The sequence below is a fragment of the Rutidosis leptorrhynchoides genome, chromosome 9 (genome assembly GCF_046630445.1).
Source record: "Rutidosis leptorrhynchoides isolate AG116_Rl617_1_P2 chromosome 9, CSIRO_AGI_Rlap_v1, whole genome shotgun sequence".
NCBI lineage: Eukaryota > Viridiplantae > Streptophyta > Magnoliopsida > Asterales > Asteraceae > Rutidosis > Rutidosis leptorrhynchoides.
The window spans coordinates 324,321,763-324,344,787 of record NC_092341.1 but is presented as its reverse complement, the minus strand read 5'-3'; the positions used below and the strand labels follow the sequence as shown (position 1 = coordinate 324,344,787).

At 33.5% G+C, this 23,025-nt stretch overlaps 4 protein-coding genes across 7 annotated transcripts; 2 read left to right on the top strand and 2 right to left on the bottom strand.

The window, feature by feature from the left end:
- Positions 1–979: 979 nt before the first annotated feature.
- On the bottom strand, positions 980–3,579 carry LOC139866345 (TOM1-like protein 1). Of its 3 annotated transcripts, none has more exons than XM_071854560.1 (4): positions 3,482–3,579; positions 2,493–3,076; positions 2,140–2,388; positions 980–1,487 (listed from the first exon to the last, which is right to left on the bottom strand). In XM_071854560.1, the coding sequence occupies exons 2-4, from the start codon at positions 3,009–3,011 to the stop codon at positions 1,086–1,088; spliced, it is 1,170 nt and encodes a 389-aa protein (XP_071710661.1). In that variant the 5' UTR covers positions 3,012–3,076; positions 3,482–3,579; the 3' UTR covers positions 980–1,085. The 3 variants fall into 3 exon arrangements, with proteins under 3 accessions (XP_071710661.1, XP_071710662.1, XP_071710663.1); XM_071854561.1 differs by having other exon boundaries at positions 2,493–3,090; positions 3,482–3,577; XM_071854562.1 differs by having other exon boundaries at positions 2,493–3,110; positions 3,482–3,505.
- A 953-nt stretch (positions 3,580–4,532) lies between these two features.
- On the top strand, positions 4,533–7,875 carry LOC139865969 (uncharacterized). The gene is made up of 8 exons (XM_071854089.1): positions 4,533–4,668; positions 5,355–5,641; positions 6,123–6,181; positions 6,459–6,518; positions 6,617–6,686; positions 6,846–6,915; positions 7,134–7,160; positions 7,605–7,875. The coding sequence occupies exons 2-8, from the start codon at positions 5,426–5,428 to the stop codon at positions 7,652–7,654; spliced, it is 552 nt and encodes a 183-aa protein (XP_071710190.1). The 5' UTR covers positions 4,533–4,668; positions 5,355–5,425; the 3' UTR covers positions 7,655–7,875.
- A 1,822-nt stretch (positions 7,876–9,697) lies between these two features.
- On the top strand, positions 9,698–13,343 carry LOC139867583 (histone acetyltransferase MCC1-like). Of its 2 annotated transcripts, XM_071855949.1 has the most exons (6): positions 9,698–9,985; positions 10,886–11,076; positions 11,173–11,317; positions 12,042–12,141; positions 12,228–12,456; positions 12,900–13,343. In XM_071855949.1, exons 2-6 carry the CDS (start codon positions 10,970–10,972, stop codon positions 13,090–13,092), a joined length of 774 nt encoding a protein of 257 aa, XP_071712050.1. In that variant the 5' UTR covers positions 9,698–9,985; positions 10,886–10,969; the 3' UTR covers positions 13,093–13,343. The 2 variants fall into 2 exon arrangements, with proteins under 2 accessions (XP_071712050.1, XP_071712051.1); XM_071855950.1 differs by lacking the exon at positions 12,042–12,141 and having other exon boundaries at positions 11,173–11,312.
- Positions 13,344–16,853: 3,510 nt separating this feature from the next.
- LOC139867581 (WEB family protein At3g02930, chloroplastic-like) lies at positions 16,854–21,763 on the bottom strand. Its single transcript, XM_071855948.1, has 3 exons — positions 21,622–21,763; positions 20,403–20,625; positions 16,854–19,538 (listed from the first exon to the last, which is right to left on the bottom strand). The coding sequence occupies exons 1-3, from the start codon at positions 21,636–21,638 to the stop codon at positions 17,106–17,108; spliced, it is 2,673 nt and encodes an 890-aa protein (XP_071712049.1). The 5' UTR covers positions 21,639–21,763; the 3' UTR covers positions 16,854–17,105.
- Between the last annotated feature and the right edge of the window lie 1,262 nt (positions 21,764–23,025).

The window sequence follows — 23,025 nt, the reverse complement described above, 5'->3', positions numbered from 1 at the left end:
CTTATTTTGACTGCATTGTCAACGGAAGTACTGTTGTAAACTATTATTTATGGTGATTGTCTATATATAGAAATCATCAGATGTCGAAAACTTTTGATTTAAATATTCATTTATGGTGTGCCTTTTCAAAAGAATGCAATGATTACAAAACGTATCATATAGAGGTCAAATACCTCGCAATGAAATCGATGAATGACGTGTTCGTCCATATGGATTTGGAGCGATCGTCACAATACGCAAGGCCAAAGTCTACAAGTCGGATGAAATTTGAACTTTGATTAAGGTGGATTAAATTTGCACAAGCTTCTTTCATAAAACGGCATAGATTTGTGTATTGTACTAAGGGTAGCTATCACATGCACTTTTACTATTTTTAAGATCGAAAAACTGTTAACCGTTAACCGATAAGATTTGTCCCATTTAGACGATTCGGAGAGAGGCGATAAAAATTTCCATTTCAGGCTACTCGAGGAGAACCAATAAACAATTTTCTATTCAGGCTACTCGACGATGCTTGCATGTACACAACCTAATCAGGTTAACTTGTCATTCTCGACACTTTCCCTAGCGAGCCAAGATATGATGTTAGTGAGATTTGAACATCCTGGAAAAAATCGTCGGGTCTTCCTCCAATTTCTTATAAAAGATATTCAGTCCGTCAGAATAGAAGTTAAAGAGGGTATTTTTACTCGTCGTGTCCTTTATATCGATATCAGAGGCCAGGGAGCCATTTCTTTGACTCGTACTGATGAGAATTTTACTCCACGTGAAATGGAACAAAAAGCTGCTAAATTGGATCTTGAAACATCGAAAACTTGGAAAAAGTATTTAAAGACAACAAAAGTGGAAAGAGTACACACCGTTGATGTAATTTTCAAACAACAAATTACATAAATTGTGTCCATCTATAAAGTAAAATTTTAGTAACAATTCACCCAGCTTTGTCTTGTCATACACAAAATGCTTATAAAAACAATGGTAAAGCCAAATATGACCCCACATCAAGAAGATTCAATAAAATAACACAAAACAAAAAAATCATGTTCATCACAATCTGTGAGCAACACATTATGTGCTGGAAAGGTCTAAAAACTAATAAGATCATCTTTGGATGGCTTATCCTTTTTTGGTTCAGATGAGCCACCGCCTTTCTTCCCAAATATCATCTCGTCAAGATCATCCATCATATCATCGTTATTGTTGTTGCCACGAGACCCTGCAGGTTTTCGGATCAACGATTCTTCTTTTCCTACTTGAGGTGGCTCATCCGGCTCTGCAGCAACAGCAATCATAGCAGGTTCTGGCTCACGATGTACCTCACTAGGTTTCTTCATTTCTTCATACTTTGACAGAACTTTTTGGATCTCATCGTTTACACTCAAGGCCTCAAATAGTAGAGCCTCATCATCTCCTCCTGTTTCTACAATTCTTTGAACAGTAAGTTGGGACTGGCGGCATTGTTGTACGAGTGTCGAGGTCAAATCATCCTGTACTTACAACAGATAAAGTGTTTAAGCCATTTTTTTCAAAGATAGAAAAAATAGGTTTAGAAATTGAAAGTACATTATATTTAGTGCATCATATTTACATGAGGCTTTAACTTGAAACAAAAGCGAGTGGGTTGGACAAACAGGTCAAAACAGGTTAGGATCAGAATGGTTATCTTTATAATTTTAAGCAATTAGAGTGTCAGATATGATTTACAATAATTATACTATTTCAATAATATTCTTATCTTTCTATTAGAATTATATGGGGAAACTTTCAACATGTCTGACCCTTTCAACAATTTGATCTGTTCCCTTTGAAGTCTTACCCACTTGACCCGTTAGCAATAAACCATGACTTCTATTGACCATTCCTGAGTAAATGGGTCGCAATTGTGCCAATATTTACAAAATACAACACAATCAGTACAAATTAACATCATGATGTGCCCACCAAAGCAGATAGAGAATATGGTCAACCTGTTAAAGTGGTTATAACCAGATAAAAGACTCTTCCAAACAGATGCTTAACCAAGTAACTGATGACTGATCAGCAGTCAATCAAGTGCTAACATAAAATATTAACAAGACATTCATGATTAGTTCTACAGATATCACACGCTTAAGATGATTATTTGAATATAAACAGTACCTGCAAAGCATCCTGCTGTGGTGAAGAGGATAAAACAGTCGATAGAAGCTCAAGACTGTTTCTTGCCACATCAAATGCCTCTTTTGTTTGTTCTGGCGATAGCCTTTGAACCGGAATCTCTTGTTGATGAAACTGTTGTGGTGGAACAGGATATACTTCTGTTTGAGGAATTGAACGAGGAGGAGTAAATATAGGAGCCAAGCTCTCAGAGTCTCGACCAGGAAATCGTATTCCCCTCGATTTCAAACTCTGTCATACATAAACAACAACAAACTTAATCTTACATCAGAATCAATATAACTAACAAACAATGTTTTGCGTGTCGACTTATATGTAAAGATTTGAAGTGGTACCTTGTATGTCTCTTCATAAACAGGCAGATAACGAAGCTCCTCGGTAGACTCACCCCAAGCTTCGATCAAGATCAAAGCTTTATTACGATTATTAACAACCGTCTGTGGATCATCAATCAACTTCACCATTTCATCAAGCACCCTCTCTGCAGCAACTTCTGAAAAAGCCTTCTCACAGTTCTTAACCACAGTTTCAAGTAACACCAGAGTCAAATACTGAATCCTAGCGTTCTTCAACATGATCCTTTTCTTTATCGCACGTATCATATCAATACTACTAATCCTCTCATGATTAATCATATCACACAATTCAAGATTCGTTGCCCAATCAGGCTCATCTAGCGTCTCTGCAGTTGCTTCCTCCACAAGATTATCAGCTTGATTTGGACCTTGAAAGAACTCTTTCATCTTAAAACTCATTGAACTCACGCCTGCAGTAATTTTCTGACCAACTTCAGATCCACCAATCTTAAGACGCTCACCGAGCGCATTAACTTTGTCCATTATATTATCACTCATAGTTCCAAAACCTAAGTTAGCAACAGAGTTTACTCTGATCCTTAATATAATCAGATCTTCAAAACCTGAAACGCTCAACCTTCAACAGTCAAAATTAACCTAATTTAAGTACACAGTAATCAGATAACTCTATATACATGTATAAAATAAGATGATATCCTATATAAACATACATACACACACATATACAGCTGAAATAGACTTTATCTACGAAGGATCAAATATCAGGATGAACCAAAAAACGATTAGATGAACAGATAATTAAATTACGAAGTCGGATTACAAGTATAACTGCTAATAAACATCATAATCTTGACAGATTACAAACAGATAATGAATGATCGCATAATATATCATACAGTAATTAATAATCACTTCATATAAACTATGAAACTATAACATTTATTTATTATCTATTATGTATAGTTATAATATAGATTATGAATTATGAATATGGATCGAAATAGTACCTTATTGAGCTGAAATTGAAAGATGAAATAGTTAGGTTTTTCTGGTTTATGCAAAGGGGGTTTTAGAATGTGGTCGTCCGGAAGACTTTGTAGCAGTGGTTCTGGAAGCTTGAAGATGAAGCAAAGTCAGCTTATACCCTCAACTTTCAAGTTAACATGAATGGTCCTTAAACATTGTAAAATTAACAATTGTAGCCCCTAACCTTATCTAAGTAGTCATTTTCGTGCACATTTACTCATATTTTAAGTAATAAGTGCCATGGTATATGCTATTGTTGGTGGTGAGTGGTGACAATTATATTATATTATCATTAATCATTATTATTTTTCTTACAAAGTAACACACACATTATTAATATTTTTGGTACTTTACTTATAGCGAGCAAAGAGAACTATGAGGAGATTTATATTAATGATTAATTTAATTTAAATGTTAGTAAACTTAGTAAGCACTTTATCACTTATAAGTAAAATACAAGTTACTTATCTAAGCAAACTCCATTAATCCACGTTTAATATTAACTATAGTAAACTTTATAATTATATCATTAGATAAAGAAAGCGTGTTAAAGTAGATAATTGAAAATACCTTAAATAAATCGACGTAAAATAATAACTAAATAAACTCATGTTAGAGTTTTTGTAATGTCAATTTGATATTTTATATAGCATTTAAAAATTATTTTATTTGACATTTTGCTTCTATGTCCTCAGTCATCCGTCACCAATAATAATTTTATTTATTTAAATTTATATAGAATATCTTTTTGACCAAACAAAATACAAATATTTATTATTTACTACTACCAAGTATATATAAGTCTTGAATTTTTCATCTTGCAAGAAATTTTATTGGATTTTGTAGAAATAACATGAACTCAACACTTGACTTACTTCCGTTTCTTATTATTAGTAAGAATAAAGAATAAAATAAAATTATTATTCGGTTAAACAAATCTAACTTATGATAGCGTAATTATTCACAATAAAGACAGGGACCAATTATGTACTTCATTAAAATCTTAGTAGAAACTTCAACCATGTTTATATGTGAAAAACTAATAAAAAAAATAAAAATTTACCAAAGATTATAGGCGTGGTGGGGCGCCGCAGGCAGTTAAGCATCCCCAACTGAGCTCCGATCGATCAATATCCCAGATGCTGTTTTGTGTATTATCAACATACTGGTACTTAATTCAAGTCTCATTAACTATCCATTTGTTCCCTGTTTACGAATTATTGTAAATTTATGTATTTTTTTTTCAAATAACTCCTTCAAAATTCATGCTTTCTAGCCGCCAATTACTAGTTATGTTTCACTATATATTCTTATTAATCTAAATATCTAATTAATCTAATAGCTTAGTTAATTTAGGTTAATCGATGGATTTGGGGCCGATGATATAGATACATGAGTTAGGAGTATATGTATGTTTGTAAATATCTACAAAAAGCTATACATTTGCCCTTTTTGTGTATGTTTGTTACATTTTTAAAAGCAACAACCATTTTTTTTTTTTTTTTTTTAATTTTTTGTGTAAAGTCAAGATTAATCCATTTTCCACCCGACGTTTCGGGTTCAAATCTCACTATCAACATATATTGGGATTGTCAAATGGTTACATGATAACCCGGTTAGGCTGCGTAGTACATATGAGTAAAAATACTCTCATTCTCCGGGTAGTTTGAACATGAAAACCTAATTCGTTTACCCGTTAAAGTCTAATAAAATAGTAGTAGACGTTTGGAGTGGTGCTTAATTTGAACATGCTTTGTAGCAATAAACACTCAATAATGAAATTATTGAAGGGTCTCTAGAAAGTTATGTCATTACGACTTGCAACTAATACTCGTACATTTAATTTTTTTGTAGCTCCTTGGGTGTTGAAAATAATCATATTTCGTTTGGATTTGAGCAAAAGGTGTTGAATTGATTTTGGGTATATGATGGATGTAACGTCATGGCTGAGTGCTATTTTCGTCGGGGCAGGCTGTGTTGCTTTGGGATTCTTCGTTGGTGCAAAAAAAACTGGTCTCAAGTTTCTTTCGATTAAAAAAGCAGCTGAAACTGCTTCAATAGTAGATGGAACCAAAAAGGGACGGGGTAAACCGCCCCTTGAGATAGAAAAACTTGCGGAGATTATTGAAGATTTTAAGATGGTAAATTTGCGTATAAGTGTCATGACTCTTTAAAAGGTTATCTGGATGTGCGTTTTGAAAGTTATTATTCGATATCAAATAACAAGAATAAGATGTTCAGCCAAAACAAATGGGATTACCAATGATAGTATTTGGATGTGTATTTTATTTTTTTCTGTTTTAATGTTCTACACAAAAAAACTGAGATGTTATTTGTGAAAAAGTACTCCGTAACACTTTGAAATGGGCGTGTCTCTCAAATGAGATTAATAAATAGATGAAGATGTAATTATATATTAGGTTTGTTTATCAAACTGTTTCTTTGACCCGTAAATAATCTTTCAAATTATTTTTCCAAGAATATAAAGCCGACTCTGGCATTTTGAGAACATAATAATGTGCTAAATTTTCAAAACACAAATTCGAGTTCCCTTGATGTTTGCACGAGCATGTAATTTTAAAGATATAGGCTGTCATATAGACGTTTCTTGTTTTTATGCAGGTGTTGGTTGTAAGAAATGACCTAAAGATGGGAAAAGGGAAGATTGCTGCCCAATGCAGGTATTTATAATTTCGTTTATGTAAGAAATGTTACACGTTTTCTACTTAAAATAATTCATATATAGACTGCTAGTTTAGTGTATGCTGTTTGGGGAATGCGTCAAAATTACATATACAATTAGTAACGAAGACCATTATAATGTGCGTTCGTAGTACCTATCACGTGATTTAATTCGTTATTTCACTCATGGAAGCTTCTATACAGGTTTAAAAATGAAATAAGATTATGTATTTGTACTTTTTTTCTGGCTAAGATATATTTGTGCTGGTTTGGCAGTCATGCAACTTTGGGTCTGTATAAAAAGATTCTTCACCGAGCACCTAAAGCTTTAAGCAGGTAGCTTTGTGAATCATATCATATCATTTGATATCGTAAAATGCACTTCAATGTACTATTCGTTGATTATGTTTGGCTGTGTTTATGCACTTATGTAGGTGGGAAATGTGTGGGCAGGTTAAAGTGGTGGTGAAAATCGAAAGTGAAGATGATATGTTGGAATTACAAGTATGGTTTTTGAAATTTTATTGCTTTGATTTGTAATATTAAAATATTAATGTTTTACGTTTTCTCAACTTTATATTTATTAATAAATAATAAATATTATATATTATTCTATATTTATTTCGAGGTGATCATGCTAATTTTGAACTCTTTATTATGCAGGGAAGAGCAAAATCACTGGCTATACCAACTCATATTGTCGTTGATGCAGGGCGCACACAGATAGCTCCAAGTAAGCTTCCATATTTTTTATGTAATTATTCGCTATATATATAGTTTCGTGCTATCAGCACTCTAAAGATGTATTTTATGTCAGATATGTTAGATTTTTTGTATTTTTTTTCATTTTCTCTGCATTCTGAGACTGTTATTTTTTATTTTAGTCATGTTTATATTTAGTATTTGTGCATCGTTGGTTTGGGAAACGTCTAATTTTCCTCTATTTTCCAGATTCAAGGACAGTGATGGCAATTCTTGGTAAGTTTTCAGTTTTTGGTATAGGGGGCAGATTTTGTTCGTCAGTAAAAAAAAAAAAAAGAGATCTGGTTGGCCGGGTGGGGTAATGAGTCAAAAAAGGGTAAACTTTGGTATGGATGATGGGATCAGAAAGGTTGGGTTGTTATAAAAATTAAATATAAAACTTAACTTTAAAGAAGCAGGCCAAATGGGTCGAATCATCAAAGATTTGAAAGTAGCCCAAATTGGTTTCTTTCAATGCATATGACCTTCTATATCGGTTCAGTATCTTTAGATTATTCTTGTAAAGTTTTGGCTTTTCTTGTCACTAATATCACAGGAATTGTTTATAACAAAAGGCACAACAGTTAAACAAATTGTGTTTCGAATCATAAATGGGTCAAAATAGCTACCTTTACTCTTACCAATACTGTAAAACTGATCTTTAAGGGCACACACATGCAGGACCTGCTGATATGGTTGATGATGTAACCGGTGGGTTGAAGCTTCTATAGTAGCACCACCTATGAATGCCTTGGGGTCTCTCTTAAATGCAGAGATTAGCTGCTGCTTATGTTGGAAGAAAAATGATTAGCAGATCTGTTAATTTTTTCCTACTTTTCTTTGATCGTTTTGAACCATGTCACACTAACAATGATGATGATGATGATGATGATGAAAAAACTTTGCATGTCAAACCTTATGTGATCTTAGTATGAGACCTTGTTTTGGATCATTTACTTTGCGCTTTGAATGTGTTATTTACATTTGAAATTCTAAATGCTGACAACCCTGGACATAACATGTTCTGATCCTGCAAACACACGGATCCCTTGAAAACATTGCTTACAAATTGTCGTTGGGTCATGAGCAATATTGTGATTGGCGTATGCAAGATGTTATAGCTGATAAACATTGTTACATTTAATCGTAATGATGTAATTGAAGAGTGTACAAATGCATGTTAGCGATTTACAGAGCTTCGTACCTATCGCCAGTAATCAACAAAGAAAACGTACGTGCAGCATCTAAATGCAGGATTTTATGCTACACATATACTTTAAACGTATTCCAACGAATCCACAAGTTTTTGCACAATCTACACCCTATTAATTAAATGAAACCATAACCTTATTGAGCAGAGCTACAGGGACCATTAGGTGAACTTGGTGGTTCTTTCCCAGTTGACTCGGTGTTTCCAAAATGTTCTCCTTGTCACTTTTTCCATCGTCTTTTGACCCACTTCTTCGTCAGCTTTTGTTACCTGCTGAACGTTCCCGGCAGAAAGGTGGAAACTTTGTCGAATAATACCAGTCAGCACGTACCGATTGTTCATAATTGCGAACGTTGCTTCACATACCGTCTGCTCTGCAGTTGCAAAGACCTATTGGTCATTTCAGACACTTGAAACTTTGATCAAAATCTTTCACTTCCTCGTTCGCAAGTTTTTTGCATATGCTGAATTTTTCGCTAAGACCAATTTTTTGATCTACTGCAGCGGCTTTTGTTGCAGCTGTGAAAGTGAACCAAAGCTTCTCATCAAAGGCTTTGGCTTTATTAACTGCATCTTTTTCCAAAACGCTGCTTGCCACCTCAGATTGGGCAACACTTTCACTTTGTTAATTCGTTGCCTAAATAACGTGTTGCCAACATCAGGATTTGCATCATGATTTGCTTCTCTTGCGTATGAAAGACACAAATATTTCGCATCTCTTGCGTATCATTAAATAAAAGTTGAAATTAGATAACATTTTTGTATACTCATATTTGTTTGCTTATTTACAGGTTTTTTGTATGTGCATCCTTGACCGTTGATTATGGGAAACAAACTTTCGCTGTTTGGGATTTGAAGAAAAAGCTCACTGCTGAGCAACCGTCAACATTTTAGCACATCGAAGTCACTCTTGTTGTTTTATGACTTTTTTATGGCAAAAAAACGTCATAACTATTTTTAACATTTTTGAAAAAATTGGTTAATAACCCTTAATTATTTAATGGTTTGGGGTATGTTTGTATTTCCGAATGGTTTAGTGTTGAATGTTTCATCATTCATTATTCAATGTCTTTATTTTTGACTTCTAAATAACATATGATGTTGAGTAGTTCGACATTCAGTGCTGAACCATTCATAGTTTAAACACTCTATTAACCATTAAACACCTAAATTTTCTATAACATCCTTCTCAAATCATATCCAAAACACTTAACAAATAAATATATTGAATTTTTTATTCATGTAACACGTTAATAATGTGATTTTATCCGATTCATATCGTTCATTCAAAATGATTATCAAACAATTGATTTTCATTCAATATCAAGTTTATTAAGAGACCATGAATCATTCAAATTAAATTTCATTAAACTAAATCATTCAATTTTATTACACAAAACCTTAATCTACAAATACAAATAAAATTACAACTACTATTTTTTTTTTTTTTTCTTTCTAAATAAAACTATTTCATTTATGGTGACGGGTAATGGGTAGTATTAGACTAGTAGTCGTCGTTAAACGGGTTCTTCCCGTGACCCTGCCCATATCCGAAACAAGAAAAATAAATTTGTTGAAGCAAAAATGGATTCTCTTGCCACTCAAGAACGAAAAATAAAATAAACTCTAATGAATTTTGGAATTTCCATTTCAATTGAAAGTGGTTGACCAAACCAATACCCATACCCAAACCCAAATCCATCCCTGTTTCTTGTTTTTGTTCATCACATTTCAAGATTCCTTTCTTCCCACTTTTTTCACTTCCATCTTTGATCCCTCAATATCTCCTTTTTACATACAATCAAGATAATAATATATTTGTTTCGACCTAATTCTGCACCTTTATGATTCGGTAAGACCTTACCTTTTTCAATTTTAATTCAATTTTTAGCTTGATCTTGAATTCTTGATCATAATCTGTTGATTAAAGTTTCAGTCTTGAGAGTATCTATGATAAAGATTTGATTTTTAAGTGAATTCATTTTGATTTGCATTCTACCCATGATTTAATTTTTGCTATAAAGACTTTTAATTCAATTAAAATATGAATTTTAGCCCATTTGTTTGGTTTATGCTAGTGTCTGAAGTCTGAACTAAAGTCTGTTATATTTTTATAATGTATATATTTTAAATTTTAATCTATAGTGAGATTTAACTAGCAAGGTTGTTTTATACTCCGTATTAGATAAAGAATTGAACCAAAATTAATTACTAATAAAGAATTTGATAGTTTTTTTACTAGTAAATGAGGGTGTAAATCTATAAAGAATTTATGCTGAGATAGTAAAGGTTTCCATTGAATTCTTTAAATAGTATTCAGATGGAATTGGTAGATTTTGTTTGATTTGAGGATCTGTCTTTTAAAATTATGGATCATATCAGTGAATTTGATTTACATTCTCATTCCACCATGCTGTTAACGTAGCGTTTGGATTGCAGTTAGGAATTAGTATAAGATTGGGGTTGATAGAAAGTTACAATGGGAATGGGAATCAAACAATCAATACGGACGACCATCTATCATTTCCATTTCATTTTGATTCCCTTATTAAACACCCCCTAAATCCGTACCCGTAGTGAAACATGACTGCGTACCAGACACTAGTTGCATGCTCAATATGTTTATTGTTTATTGTGATATTCAATTTTGTTTTCTCAAACAATTTCATTTTAACACGTATAAGCTTTTTTATCATCTCGTCTTTCGATATGCTGATGTCAGCAACTACTAACGTGGAATGTTATCTATTAGTTTGGATTATTGCTGCACGGATCCTAGTGGTTGAGTAACATAAATGGAAACAAATAACTCCCGATCTAATCGCCTTCTTATTCAATGATGAACTTGAGAGCACCTCGTCATCCTTCCATATTTTATCGGCCGATAGAACCTTCCGATTTGGAAGTTCTTGTAAAAATCCATGGTGATCTTTTTCCCATCAGGTTAGCAATAAAAATAAAATATATAAATAAAGTTGTCATTTTTGAAAAAAAATAAGACATGATTATCTAACAAGAAGCTCATTATGATTATAATAGGTATGAAATTGAATTCTTCCACAACGTTGTTCATGGCCGTGATATAGTTTCTTGGGGAGCAGTTGATCGCAATCGTCCTGATGGGCAAAATGATGAACTAATCGGATTTGTTACCGCTCGAATTATAATGGCAAAAGAAAGTGAGGTGATTTCTCAATATATGGTATCTAGTTATAGCTATAATTTTAGTCATTAGTATTTTTAGTAGTTGTTTGTCTTTGTTTATTTGAAACTCATTGATTATTCCAACTTTTGTCGGAATAATTAGTTCTTTAATCTCGAGATGAACATATTATGCCTCTCGCGAATTGATTTTATTAATTTCAATAAAATAAATAGTTGCGCCTTCTTCTAACCTAATGTGAGAGACTTTTAGGGGCCGTTTACTTTTATTTTGTATTAAGTGTTGTTTCCATATGCCTGAAGGGGTCTCTGTTTCTATGTCTCCTGTACCATTTTTCAGATTAAGTGACAACGAAACAACAATTTTACTTGTGGAATTAAGAGCTGTACGGAAACATGTCATTAAGTGGAAAGTAAATAGACCCTTACTCAATACATAAATTCACATCTTCTTTCGCAAGAAGTTAGGTATGTTTGATGAACACTTAAACAACCGATTATCTGATTATGACAAGTTATAACAACAAAAGTGCATCCAAACACTATATTCTGATTATGACAAGTTAAAACAACAAAAGTGCATCCAAACACTATATTCGACAGCCGGTTTGTCATAGCTACTATATTTTTAGCCATAGAACCACACTTTTTTTGTAATAAGTATGAATTTTGAAATGTTATAGTTGTACTATCAGCCAATATTACATATACTTGAAACTGCCACTAACGCGCTCCATTGTATACAGATAGAAGATATGTTAATATTTGACCAATCAAGATCAGATCAGGCTCTGGTTTATATTCTAACATTAGGCGTTGTAGAGTCTTATAGAAATTTTGGTATAGGTAAACATTATTCTACCCATTACTAAGATAATAATTATCCAAATGCCCGTTTTGGTTATGTATTATGTTGCGTTGTTACGTTCCAGCAACTTCACTAATCCGAGAGGTGATCAAGTTCGGGTCAAGTATGCCAAATGGCAGAGCGGTTTACCTGCATGTTATCTCTTATAACAATTCTGCAATCCATTTGTACCAGAAAATGTCGTTCCATTGTGTAAGGAGGTTGCATGATTTTTATTATATCAATGGTCGACATTATGATGCGTATTTGTTCATTTACTATGTCAATGGTGGCCGATCTCCATGTTCACCCTTGTAAGTATAATTTCTTTACTCTTAATTTTATGTAACATGAAGTGAATGTTCTACATTACGGGCTTTTAAACATTTAAACCTTGTAATCCCATTAAGTCCTAGATTAGTTTATATGTTTGATTGTGGCGTTGGTCAATTTAGGCGTGATGTAGTCTTTTTGTCCTGTAAAAACTACTCAACACGGTTTGATACGTGTCTTGCTTGTTGCTAATTGTCTAAAATACCCTTTGGTGAAGACAAATATTCTTGTATACCAAAATCGATATATATAGTTTGTACGGATGAAAATGCGTGTAAAATGTAAGTTTAGTAATTTATCCTAAAAGATGTTTTAAGAAATGAAATGTAGCAATTACAGATTACAACTATTTTTATGGGATTAAAATATAATATGTGATATTATCATGAGTTTAGCAGATGACATGATATGTTTTACTCTGCAGAGAGCTCGTTACGCTTCTAATGACGTACATAAGAAGAGGATTAAAGTTGGTATCTGCAAGAGTATGGAAAAAGGGAGAGAAAAACGGGCCACCCAAACGGGTCAAGTATCGAGATAAAGGCTCCCTTCTTCCAAAGACAGAGAGCATGAGAAGCATCACAACTGAGGGTGGTGAGACCGATGATCATGTATAAATTAACATCTTCGTTGTAGAACACGAGCTAAATATCCATAGTTTTCATTAACACCCTTCCTCAGGAACGTTTTCTTATCTTTTTTATGGTTTGAAGTGAAATAATAAGTCTCACATGTTATAATATTGCTGATAGAGTTTTGTAAAAGTAATCTTTTGAGTGTTTTTAACCTTCTGCAAGTGTAAAGTGACAGAAGAGAAATGTCTCTTGTTTGGTTCATGTAATTGGTGAGAAATATGAATAATACATAATTATAGAGGTGTTGTATATTGCACAAAATGTTTTTGGGTAGGCTTAGCATGGTGTGTATGTACACTATCTAGAGATGGAACATACACGTCCGGCCCGAAGCAACTCTACTCATGGGCTGGGCTAGAAAACCCGAATCTATCTAAGCTTCATTTCTAGGTCAAACGGAATTCATAGGGATAGGAAGAAGCCATATCACATAGAGATTTTTCTTCGGACCCATTTCTTAGTCGGAAAGATCTGTAGCCGTGTATGACGAAGCAAGGCTGGAATGCTAACAAATGCTAACAGAAGTCTATTATTGAATTTAACTGACCAACCGTACTAGTTTTTCTTTCTATTAGATGAATATTTTTCTAATCAATCTGGAACATTTAGGAGATTCTCTAGGTGGCAACGTGCATGCCTGTTGACTTTGAAAGTTGCATATCGGTCGTGACATTTGACTAAAATCCCTGTTAGGTCTAGTCCAAAACCGTATATGTAATACAGTTTTGGTCAAGACATGACCAGGTTTTTAACTTGAGCCGATTTATGTCGAGTAAAACATGTTGAGCTTGAAGACCATTGCTCCAAGTACCATATAATACTTCTTTAAGTGGTATTTTTTCGGAAGAAATATAATGTGAATATAAACTTGTATACTTTAAATCTTTAATGCCAAAAATAATTTCGGTTACTCATAATTAGTACATTTACTCTTCATCATAAAGATATGACTCCATCAACTCTTTAAATACGGCTTCTTTTAGGACCATGCTATGAAAAAAAGGTATGTTTGGTTTGAAGATTATGCTAACAATGATCCAAATGGTTATGGTTGTGACACTTTAACCACCGAATGATTGGTTTCATTAGGAACAATCACCTCATTGTGGTAATGAGAAAAACTCGAAATCATTCACATCTTTTAGGCCTATTTGTTAGTAACATCTCCAATTAATATTGAGTAAGTACTTACAATTCAAAACTTGTTTATGGGCCCTCAAGATGGAAAAGATGATGGCTCTTCGGCAATTGGAAGGAAATATGTCCGTGGAGGCTTTCGCGACATTCGACGTTATGATGACACAGTCGGCCGGGGAGAGTGCACTGGGTTATGGATCCGCTAACGTGTTATTTCTAGGAACGAGTCTTCCCGTTTTCCCCTAATCCTTTTGTATTCCATGTTGAGAGCGTTTTTCTTTGAAAAACAGCCTCGAATCTATATGAGTATTTGTTTTTTTCGAAAAAAAATAATAATAATAATAAATAAATAAATAAAATATGATCCAAATTATTTACTGGCCGAATTATGCTAACATTGTAACACGACACTTGTCTATCTATTTCCTGCAATTCCTCTGCAGGAATATATATGGACAAACAAACTAACATGGAAATAATTTCCGACAATTTTATGTTGAGTTAAAGTCATAAAAACACATTTCATTTTTTAAAATGTACCAATGTAGCCACGGTACTAAATTATTATCTATTATTTTTATTATTTTTTTTTATTATGTGTTGTGCTACTACTACTACTACTATTTTTATGTACAACTGGTGTATGTATGCACGTTTGTTTGTACATACGTATGCATGGTATGTACGTATGTTTATGAATATATAGGTTTATGTGTGTGTGGGTGTGTATGGGTGGGTGCGTGTGTGTGGGTGTGTATGGGTGGGTGCGTGTGTGGGTACGTACGTAGGTATTTATGTCTATGTATGGATGTTTTGCCTATGTATATTCGTTTTTTTTAGGCGTATGTTTGTACGTAGGTATGTCTTTACGTAGGTATGTAGCTAGGTTTATGTACGGTGTTTGTGGGCATGTATATAGGTTTATGTATTTATGGGTGTGTGTGTGTGTGGGTGTGTGTATGGGTGGGTGCGTGGGTGTGTGGTGGGTGGGGGTGTGTGTTTTTGTGTGTCTCGTATCGTTCGGTGCATCCTGGGGGCATTATGGCTGAGGACGGCCATCTTTACTGTTTGGATTGGTATTCTTCTAGCTGTGTGTCTTCGGGGATGTCTACCGTAAAGATGCATGAGTGGTGTTTGGTTTTGTTACGGGTGGTTGGCTCTTTGCTTGCGCAACAACTACCACCTGGCATGCTTTTCGTGTTCTGTTAACAAGGTCTCTTGGCTCTTTTTTATTGAGCCAACACCAAGCGTCGATTAAGTGGCGTCTTGACTGCCGCTTAGAGCATAAATTGATTTTCAGGCAGACTTTTAAACCCATGAAAATCTGATTCTACCATTTTCATGGCGTCTTATTTTTAGTGCACCTTTTTATTTAAAAAAAAAAATTCCTTTTTTTTGGTCGGAGGTCCACTCAGAAGCAATCTCTTTATCCGCCGAATAAAGAGAGGGATGACTTTCTCCACTTTTGAGATCACTCTTGGTGAAAAAATGACTTGTTTTTATTCTCGGGTAGGGGAAGGATTGTCTACATCCAACCTCCACATACACCACTCAGGTGGTATTGAGTTTTGTTGTTGTTGTTGTTGTTGTTGTAAGACGCGCAACCACTTACAAGATAAGGGTTGAGTCTTGAAATCCTCACAGAAGGTCTCAAATTTAAAAATAAATAACACTATATCCTGGGTGGGCTAAGGAAAGGATTGAAAACGATCACGGATAAACAAGTCGATACATATGTAAAAAGTATAGTGTGATTCTATGGCTTTTAAGACATCTTTTTTACTTGACTACCTTCCACACTCTGCTAGACAAGCGATAATTCAGACTAAACCCGGGAATGAAAAAAAAAATGTCATTAGAAACTTGATGAAAAAAATCCCCAAATCCCACGTCACGTTGTGTTTTTTAGTTACCATGGTTCTCACCTTTGACCGACTAATCTATAGAATTTGAGCTCACCGCTACATAGACTCAAATCAGGTAAAGCCCAAGCCTTGACCAGTTGGGGTCACCATTGATGGTTAGTCACATTGTGTTTCTAAATAGGACTGTAAGATATAAAAATATGGAATGAGCTTAGATGATAAAGTTAAGGCTTATAATGAGGTTGCACATTCTTCACACAACACATATCATTAAAATTTGTAAGGATGAAAGTAAAAACAGAATAACTACATTTTATGAAATCCAACTGACATGTGCTGTACCACATGGTCCAAATAATATTTCTGACATGTCATGCTGGCAGTTACATACTACATTATTGAACATCATGGGCCATCAGTTAAAGTTGCATGTGCATGTACTCTTTGCTTACACCTTTTATAAAGATTTATAAGCATCACAAAACATGGGGATCAAGATTTAGTGATATCATTATTTGCAGACAGCAACTGTAAATAGATCACTTATAGTTATGATCAAACATTAATAGGAACAAAATGCAGTGGAGATTTAAGCATGTATTTCTCACATAAAAAGTTTACAACTTGCTTAAGCAGATTTAATTAAAATTCTAACAGATTTTTAACAGGGTAATGAAGCTGCTAATCTGCTATTGTCTTACTTGAGAAGTTCACTTCTTTCCAATTAAATTTCTAGGTAAAATACAATTGGAACTCACATACAAGAACACAAAAATAGCTGAATAACATACACAAGATAATACATATAACAAACAAATCTCAAAGATGATACATAATTACCCACTGTTTTAATTCAAAAACCAAAACAGAAAAATAAATCGTATCCGAAGCAGCAAAAACATGAACACAAACAAATGTAAACGAATCATATCCTTCACCTTCGGTTTTCGAATCTACTTCATCCTCAAATGTAACGTCGATATACCTGTTTCGCTACTTCTGAGGAGTAGTGCTTGTAGCCTTCTTGCTTTTTAACAGGCTTCCGAACTTTTTTAACAACGGTTTCTTTTTCTTCACTTGTTGCTGCTGTTTTGACGGTGAAGTAACACCGTTATCTACATTTTCTATTCCGTTAACGGAATCATATCCTTCACCTTCAGTTTTCGAATCTACTTCATCCTCAAACGATTCATCGTTAACTGTTTCCCGTTCAGGCGACAAATCTTTTTCTTCAATCTTGCAACTTTCCCACATCTTAAATTCAATTTCTTCAGTATCAGTCCCCTTTTCTTCTACTTTCACACTCTCGTTATGTTCTCCGTTAACATCCTCATCCATCGTTAACTTTTCTTCACTTTCAATCAACGATGTTTCTTTTAAAGGTTCTGTTTTCTGCGCATCTCCATTGTGTTCAGAAAATTCGACTACCTTTGGAAGCATGTCGTAATCTTTCTCACTGTCGGTGACATCATCAATTACCTCAACCGTCTCTTTAGCATCTTTTTCCTCGAGTAATTTCGACAACTCATCAATTTTCTTTAAAGATTCGGCTTCTCGTGTTCTAAGATCCGAGATTTCTTGATCAAGACTTTGCAATTCATTTTCTTTATCCATTAAACTTTCTTTCAAGTTCATGCTTTCGGCTTTTGCATCACCAAGAACTTCCTTTAAATAACTAACTTCAGATTCGGCTTCTTTCAAAAGATTCTTCATTTGAGCTCGTTCTTCGTTAGAAGCAAACGTTTCTTCTTCATTCGTTTTAAGCAAATTCGTCAACTTTGCAATTTCCTTCTCCAACGAAGCCTTTTCTTCATCCGAATTCTTAACAAAATCCGTCAATTCTGTCTCCTTTTTCTTCCATTCGGATTCTGTATTCTTATGGCTACGTTTAGCTTGTTCGATTGTGTCCATGAGCATATCAATTTCGTGTTTCGAATCATCAAGCATGTTTTGATACTTCTCATTAGTCGTTTGTAACGCGTGTTTCAAATCCTCAATTTGTGCTTCATAGTTTTCATTTTCGGATTGATTTGAGAGCAACTTTTCTTTAGCTTCTCGTGCTTCGGATGAAACTTCATGTAAAGCCGACGCTAAACTCTCCAACGCTTTCTTGCTTTTTTCTTCTTCATTTTTAGATAATTCCAATTCACCAAAAAGTTTATTCTTTTCTTCTAGAAGATTCTGAACACTACTAGCAGCAAGTTTCTCATTATTCAAAGCTTGTATCTTTTCCTCTTTTACGGTTTCAAGTTCCGATTTCAAGATTTCAGCTTTTTTCGCCAATTCAAAAGCTTCTTCCTTAACTTTCAAAAGGGTACGTTCCGATTCTTCAAGATCACCTTTTTGTCTCACATTCGACATTTCTAACAAACCGACTTTTTCTTTAAGCGAAGAAAGCTCGGTTTCTGCTTTTTGCAACAACCCGTTGCTCGTTTCCAAATCTTTGACCATTGATTCGAGCGATGAATTTGCAAATCTTTCTAATCTTTTTGCTTCTTCCGCTTGAAGATCTAATTCTTCAACATTAGTCTTCCATTCTTCCATTAAGCTTCGTGCATAAGATTCAGACATTCGTGCAGCTTCTAACTCCACATTTAACTCTTCAAACGAAGCTTCAATATGAACCAACTTTTCCTTATAAACTTTAGCTTTTCTAACTTCTTGATTCAGTGTTTCAATCTCCGATTTCAACTCGTTTTCCTCCGATTTCAGATTTTCAACCTCTGTTTTCAAATCAGTTACCAATTTATCATTTTCTTCACCCTCTGATTTTAATGTCTCTATCTCTGATTTCAGCTCAAGAACCAATTTTTCGCTCTGACCCACCTTCGATTTCAGCAATTCGATCTCTAAATTCAGCTCAGACACCATCTTGTTACTCTGATCAGCTTCTGATTCAAATTTGGCATTAAGTAATCCCTTTAATCGTGTGATCTCATTCGATAAAGTTTCCACCTTTTCTGCTTGATTTTCAGCAATCTTTGTTGCATCATCTGCATGATTAAGCGCTTGATCTTTAGCATCACATGTCATGACTAATTCTTGTTTGACTTTTTCAAGCTCTTCAGTTGCTGAAACAAGAGCTGCCAGGTCAGCAGCATGCTGATTTTTAACAGATTCTAACTCTTTCTCCCATTGTTCTTGTTTCTTTTGAGAAGACTCGATTCCTGCTTGTTCCATTTCAACGGCACGAAACTTTTCAATCTCGATAGTCTCTTCGGCATTTTTTTGAGCCACGAGAGCCTCCCGAAGCTTTTCATTTGTGTCTTCGGATAATTTTTGCGCTTCTTTTAGGTCACCTAGGGCTTTTGCTTTCTCTTTCTCAACAGAAAGTAACTTCTCTTCGGCTTTTTTCAGATCATCTTGAAGAGCAGTCAATTGAGCCTGTAGTTCTGATCCCTTTTGGACACTCCTTGATGCTGGTTTCTAGAAACACACACACACACACACACACACACACACACACACACACAGAAAGTATATTAGGGAAAAGAAAAAAAAAAAACTAGTTTCATAGGTTATAAATTAGAGGAAGAATTAGTTAATTTACTTTAAAGATATGATAATGATAATCTACATATGAAGGGGGTGTTTAAATATGTGTTTTTAAAACTGAGTTCCTTTTTATTGCTTTTGTTATTTTTTTATGAACCAATTCGGCATCTAGTATTCTCATAATTAGAGGCTGACTAGTTGGTTTTGGATAAGCAGTTTCATACTAGCTGCAAAAAAGTTTGTAATCATATGGTAGATAAAATTACAAAATTACCCATTCTTTATCCAATAGACATCACCTCCAATTATACAATATAATGAGATATAACTCCCTTTTCACAAGACATCCCCTTTGATGGATCTAAATATTTGTTTCTTGTATATGCTAACTATCTATGTATTACAACTTCAAACAAAAATAGGACATCCAAAACTATCTCTTCAAACTATGAAACAGTAGTGCGTCATGAAAGATGAGACAACTTAGATTAAATTGACAAGGTTGATTTTTGGTTTGTATGTTGGTCTTAGTGTCGTAGCAGTGCTAGGTTCTGTTTTTGGGTTGTATTTGTTACCTTCTATTTGAGTTGGGTATGCCCGGCTTTTGATTTGTATGATGGTTTGATTCATAAAAAAATAAACTATCTCTTCAAAACCACTAAAAACTTTCAAAACGCAACTCAAAACACCACAAAACTCAGTCGGATATAATAACCACTATCTGCTAGTATCATTAGCTTTGTAATTTGTAATTCTTTAGTAATATAGAAACGTAAAAAGCTTAAATGAACTTACTTCTGTAGGAGGTGTGCTGATCTTTGGTGATCGACGTTCTAACGCCGGCTTCGAAGGAATCCGCGGAGATCGTTCAACTGAGGCTCTCGTGCTTTGTAGCGGAGATGGCGAATCAGTTTCCGACTTAGCGACTCCTCGAGCAAGTTTACTTACTCTGGGCGTCGCTGGTGACGTTTTGCTGATCGGTATTTTCGTCGCTGGAGGAGTTTCAGAAGAAGTAGATCTTCCAAATTGAACATCATTAGTTACATTGACAATTTATACATTAAAAACCGCATAAGGTTCCAATCATCATACGCAAATACAAGTATGTCAAAGATATGAACACATTATACTATGCACATTATAAACAAAAGCAGGTGGAAGTATGTTAGAATAGTTAGTTTCATATAAACAAATTGAAGTAGCATCACTCTACCTAAATTTGAGATCTTCAAAATTCGAATACATTAGGAATTAAAGATGATAACTTTATGACATGACGATGCAATTAACAAGCATTAGCTCGATGACGTTTAAATTACTTTAAAAAATAAGAATAAAATCACCACTTCCACATTTGGGATCCTTAAAGTTCATTGAAATTAGTAAAGTTAGTAACTTTAAGAAGAACATGTAATGTAATTAACAAAGGAAAGTAGGTGGGGTTTTTCCATTGGAAAAAATAGTAAAAATGTCAACATCACTCTCACATTTGGGATCTTAATGTTCATATTCATTGTAATTATAAGAAAAGTATGTAACTTGATAACAAAAATTGCAATTAAGTTTGTATGTTTGATCCTTAATTAACAAATTCCTTTGTTTGTTTTCCAAAAAAATTGCAATTAAAGGAAAGCTCTCACATTTAGGATGTAATTAGAAAAAGTTAGTAACTTGATAACAAAAAAATCCAATTAACAAGGAAATTTAAATGGGGGTTAAAAAACACGAACTGCATCATCTTCACATTTGGGATCTTTAAAATTCATTAAAATGAGATATAAAGAAATAAAGTTAGCAACTTTATACTATACTAATGCAATTAGCCAGGAGAAGCTTAATGGGGTTTATATTTCATTGAAAAATAAGGATCCAAATCAGAGTAATTTGTAAAATGAGCAGATCTAAATAGTAAAGTTTAGAATTACAAGAAAAAAACAAATGGAAAAAAATCAAGAACTAAATGAGTACAGATTCAATTAAATAACAACAAATTAAGAAGAAGAAAAAAACTTACTTGGATTTAGCAGACATGATGTAGCAAAAAACTGGTAGAAATGTGACACTTGGGTGTGATTGTAGTGTCAAAAAGATGATTAATTTGTGCAGATCTTGAAATTAAAGTAACAAAAATAATGAATATAGAGGCAGTTACTTGGTGTAAGTATGTGCTGATGATGACGAGCAGAGCATTATTTTTTGTGTTTAGAAACAAAAATGAGGGGGGGTTGAGGAGGTGAAAGAAGGTTAATTATTTGATTAGGGTCGGTGCATAGCAAATGGTCTCTTTTTGTAGATTGATTTGTACTTTCTGCAGTAGTTGTTGTAATATGAGGCAAACATACATGCCCAGCCTCTCGCGTGCTGCCTGCCTGTCCTTGTCTTTCATATTTCTTTACCTTTTGCCAGACCGGTTTCTAACTTTATTTTATTTGATATTTCAATTTCAATAGTAATTTTAAATTTTAATAAATCTAGTACTAGTATAACTATCCATTAAGTATTTGTGTAGTATTCCTTCCGTCTCAGTTCTATTGTCCACTATATTTTTTGGATGTTCCAAATCAATTGTTCACTTAGATAATTGAAAAAAATAATGCGATAAAGTCATTTTGTGTCCTTACTTTATACATATAAGACAAAATAATTGGTAAAAAATAAGGGATAAGACTGGAAAGTTAAACAAAAATTACATGTGACAGTTATTTTCTCTTAAAATGTGTGTTTTTTTATCTATGTACAACAGGTTTGAGACGGAGGGAATATCTTTTTTTCTTTAATAACCAGCGGTGAGATTAGTCCGTGGTTGCTAATAAAAATGATCTCGTTTTATTTTAAAAACTGTTTTAGAAGTAAACATGACTTGCTCATTGTGTAAAAAAATTTCTGCATCCAAACATGATTTTCTTATATACATTAAACATTTTTCAGTAGTTTATAATTAGCATACGCATATACAAAAAATTGATACAAATTTTTTACTAATAAGAGTAATAAAAGCTAAAAAAATAATCCAAAATAGTTATAAAAAAAAAAAAAAAAAACTGATGGCCACATATTAAACAAGTAGAGAGAATTGATATTGATATAATCTTTTATAAAATAAATATATATTATAGTCTAAAAAGAGGAGACATGGTGTGTTGGCGTGTTGCTAAAGAAAATAATTTCGCTTTATAATTTAAACATTGTTTTAATAATATATATATATATATATATATATATATATATATATATATATATATATATATATATATATATATATATATATATATATATATATATGTCATGTGCATCGCTACGCAAATCGCTTGCAAAAATACATTGTTCTACTATATACATTAAAACTTACAATACATATCGAGAAACAGATGAAAACCTTATATAAAATAAATACACATACTTTTGTTTTAAAAAGTTT

Excerpts from the sequence above, each read along its gene's own strand:
- LOC139866345 (XM_071854560.1), bottom strand. The coding sequence starts at position 3,011 with ATGAGTGATAATATAATGGACAAAGTTAATGCGCTCGGTGAGCGTCTT. Across the intron at positions 2,389-2,492 it reads TTTATGAAGAGACATACAAG|AGTTTGAAATCGAGGGGAAT; the intron begins GTACCACTTCAA and ends TATGTATGACAG. Across the intron at positions 1,488-2,139 it reads CACAGCAGGATGCTTTGCAG|GATGATTTGACCTCGACACT; the intron begins GTACTGTTTATA and ends TTGTAAGTACAG.
- LOC139867583 (XM_071855949.1), top strand. The coding sequence starts at position 10,970 with ATGATGAACTTGAGAGCACCTCGTCATCCTTCCATATTTTATCGGCCG. Across the intron at positions 11,077-11,172 it reads GGTGATCTTTTTCCCATCAG|GTATGAAATTGAATTCTTCC; the intron begins GTTAGCAATAAA and ends TGATTATAATAG. Across the intron at positions 11,318-12,041 it reads TAATGGCAAAAGAAAGTGAG|ATAGAAGATATGTTAATATT; the intron begins GTGATTTCTCAA and ends CATTGTATACAG.
- LOC139865969 (XM_071854089.1), top strand. The coding sequence starts at position 5,426 with ATGATGGATGTAACGTCATGGCTGAGTGCTATTTTCGTCGGGGCAGGC. Across the intron at positions 6,687-6,845 it reads ATGATATGTTGGAATTACAA|GGAAGAGCAAAATCACTGGC; the intron begins GTATGGTTTTTG and ends TTTATTATGCAG. Across the intron at positions 6,916-7,133 it reads GCGCACACAGATAGCTCCAA|ATTCAAGGACAGTGATGGCA; the intron begins GTAAGCTTCCAT and ends TCTATTTTCCAG.
- LOC139867581 (XM_071855948.1), bottom strand. Across the intron at positions 19,539-20,402 it reads TCAGCACACCTCCTACAGAA|AAACCAGCATCAAGGAGTGT; the intron begins GTAAGTTCATTT and ends GTGTGTTTCTAG.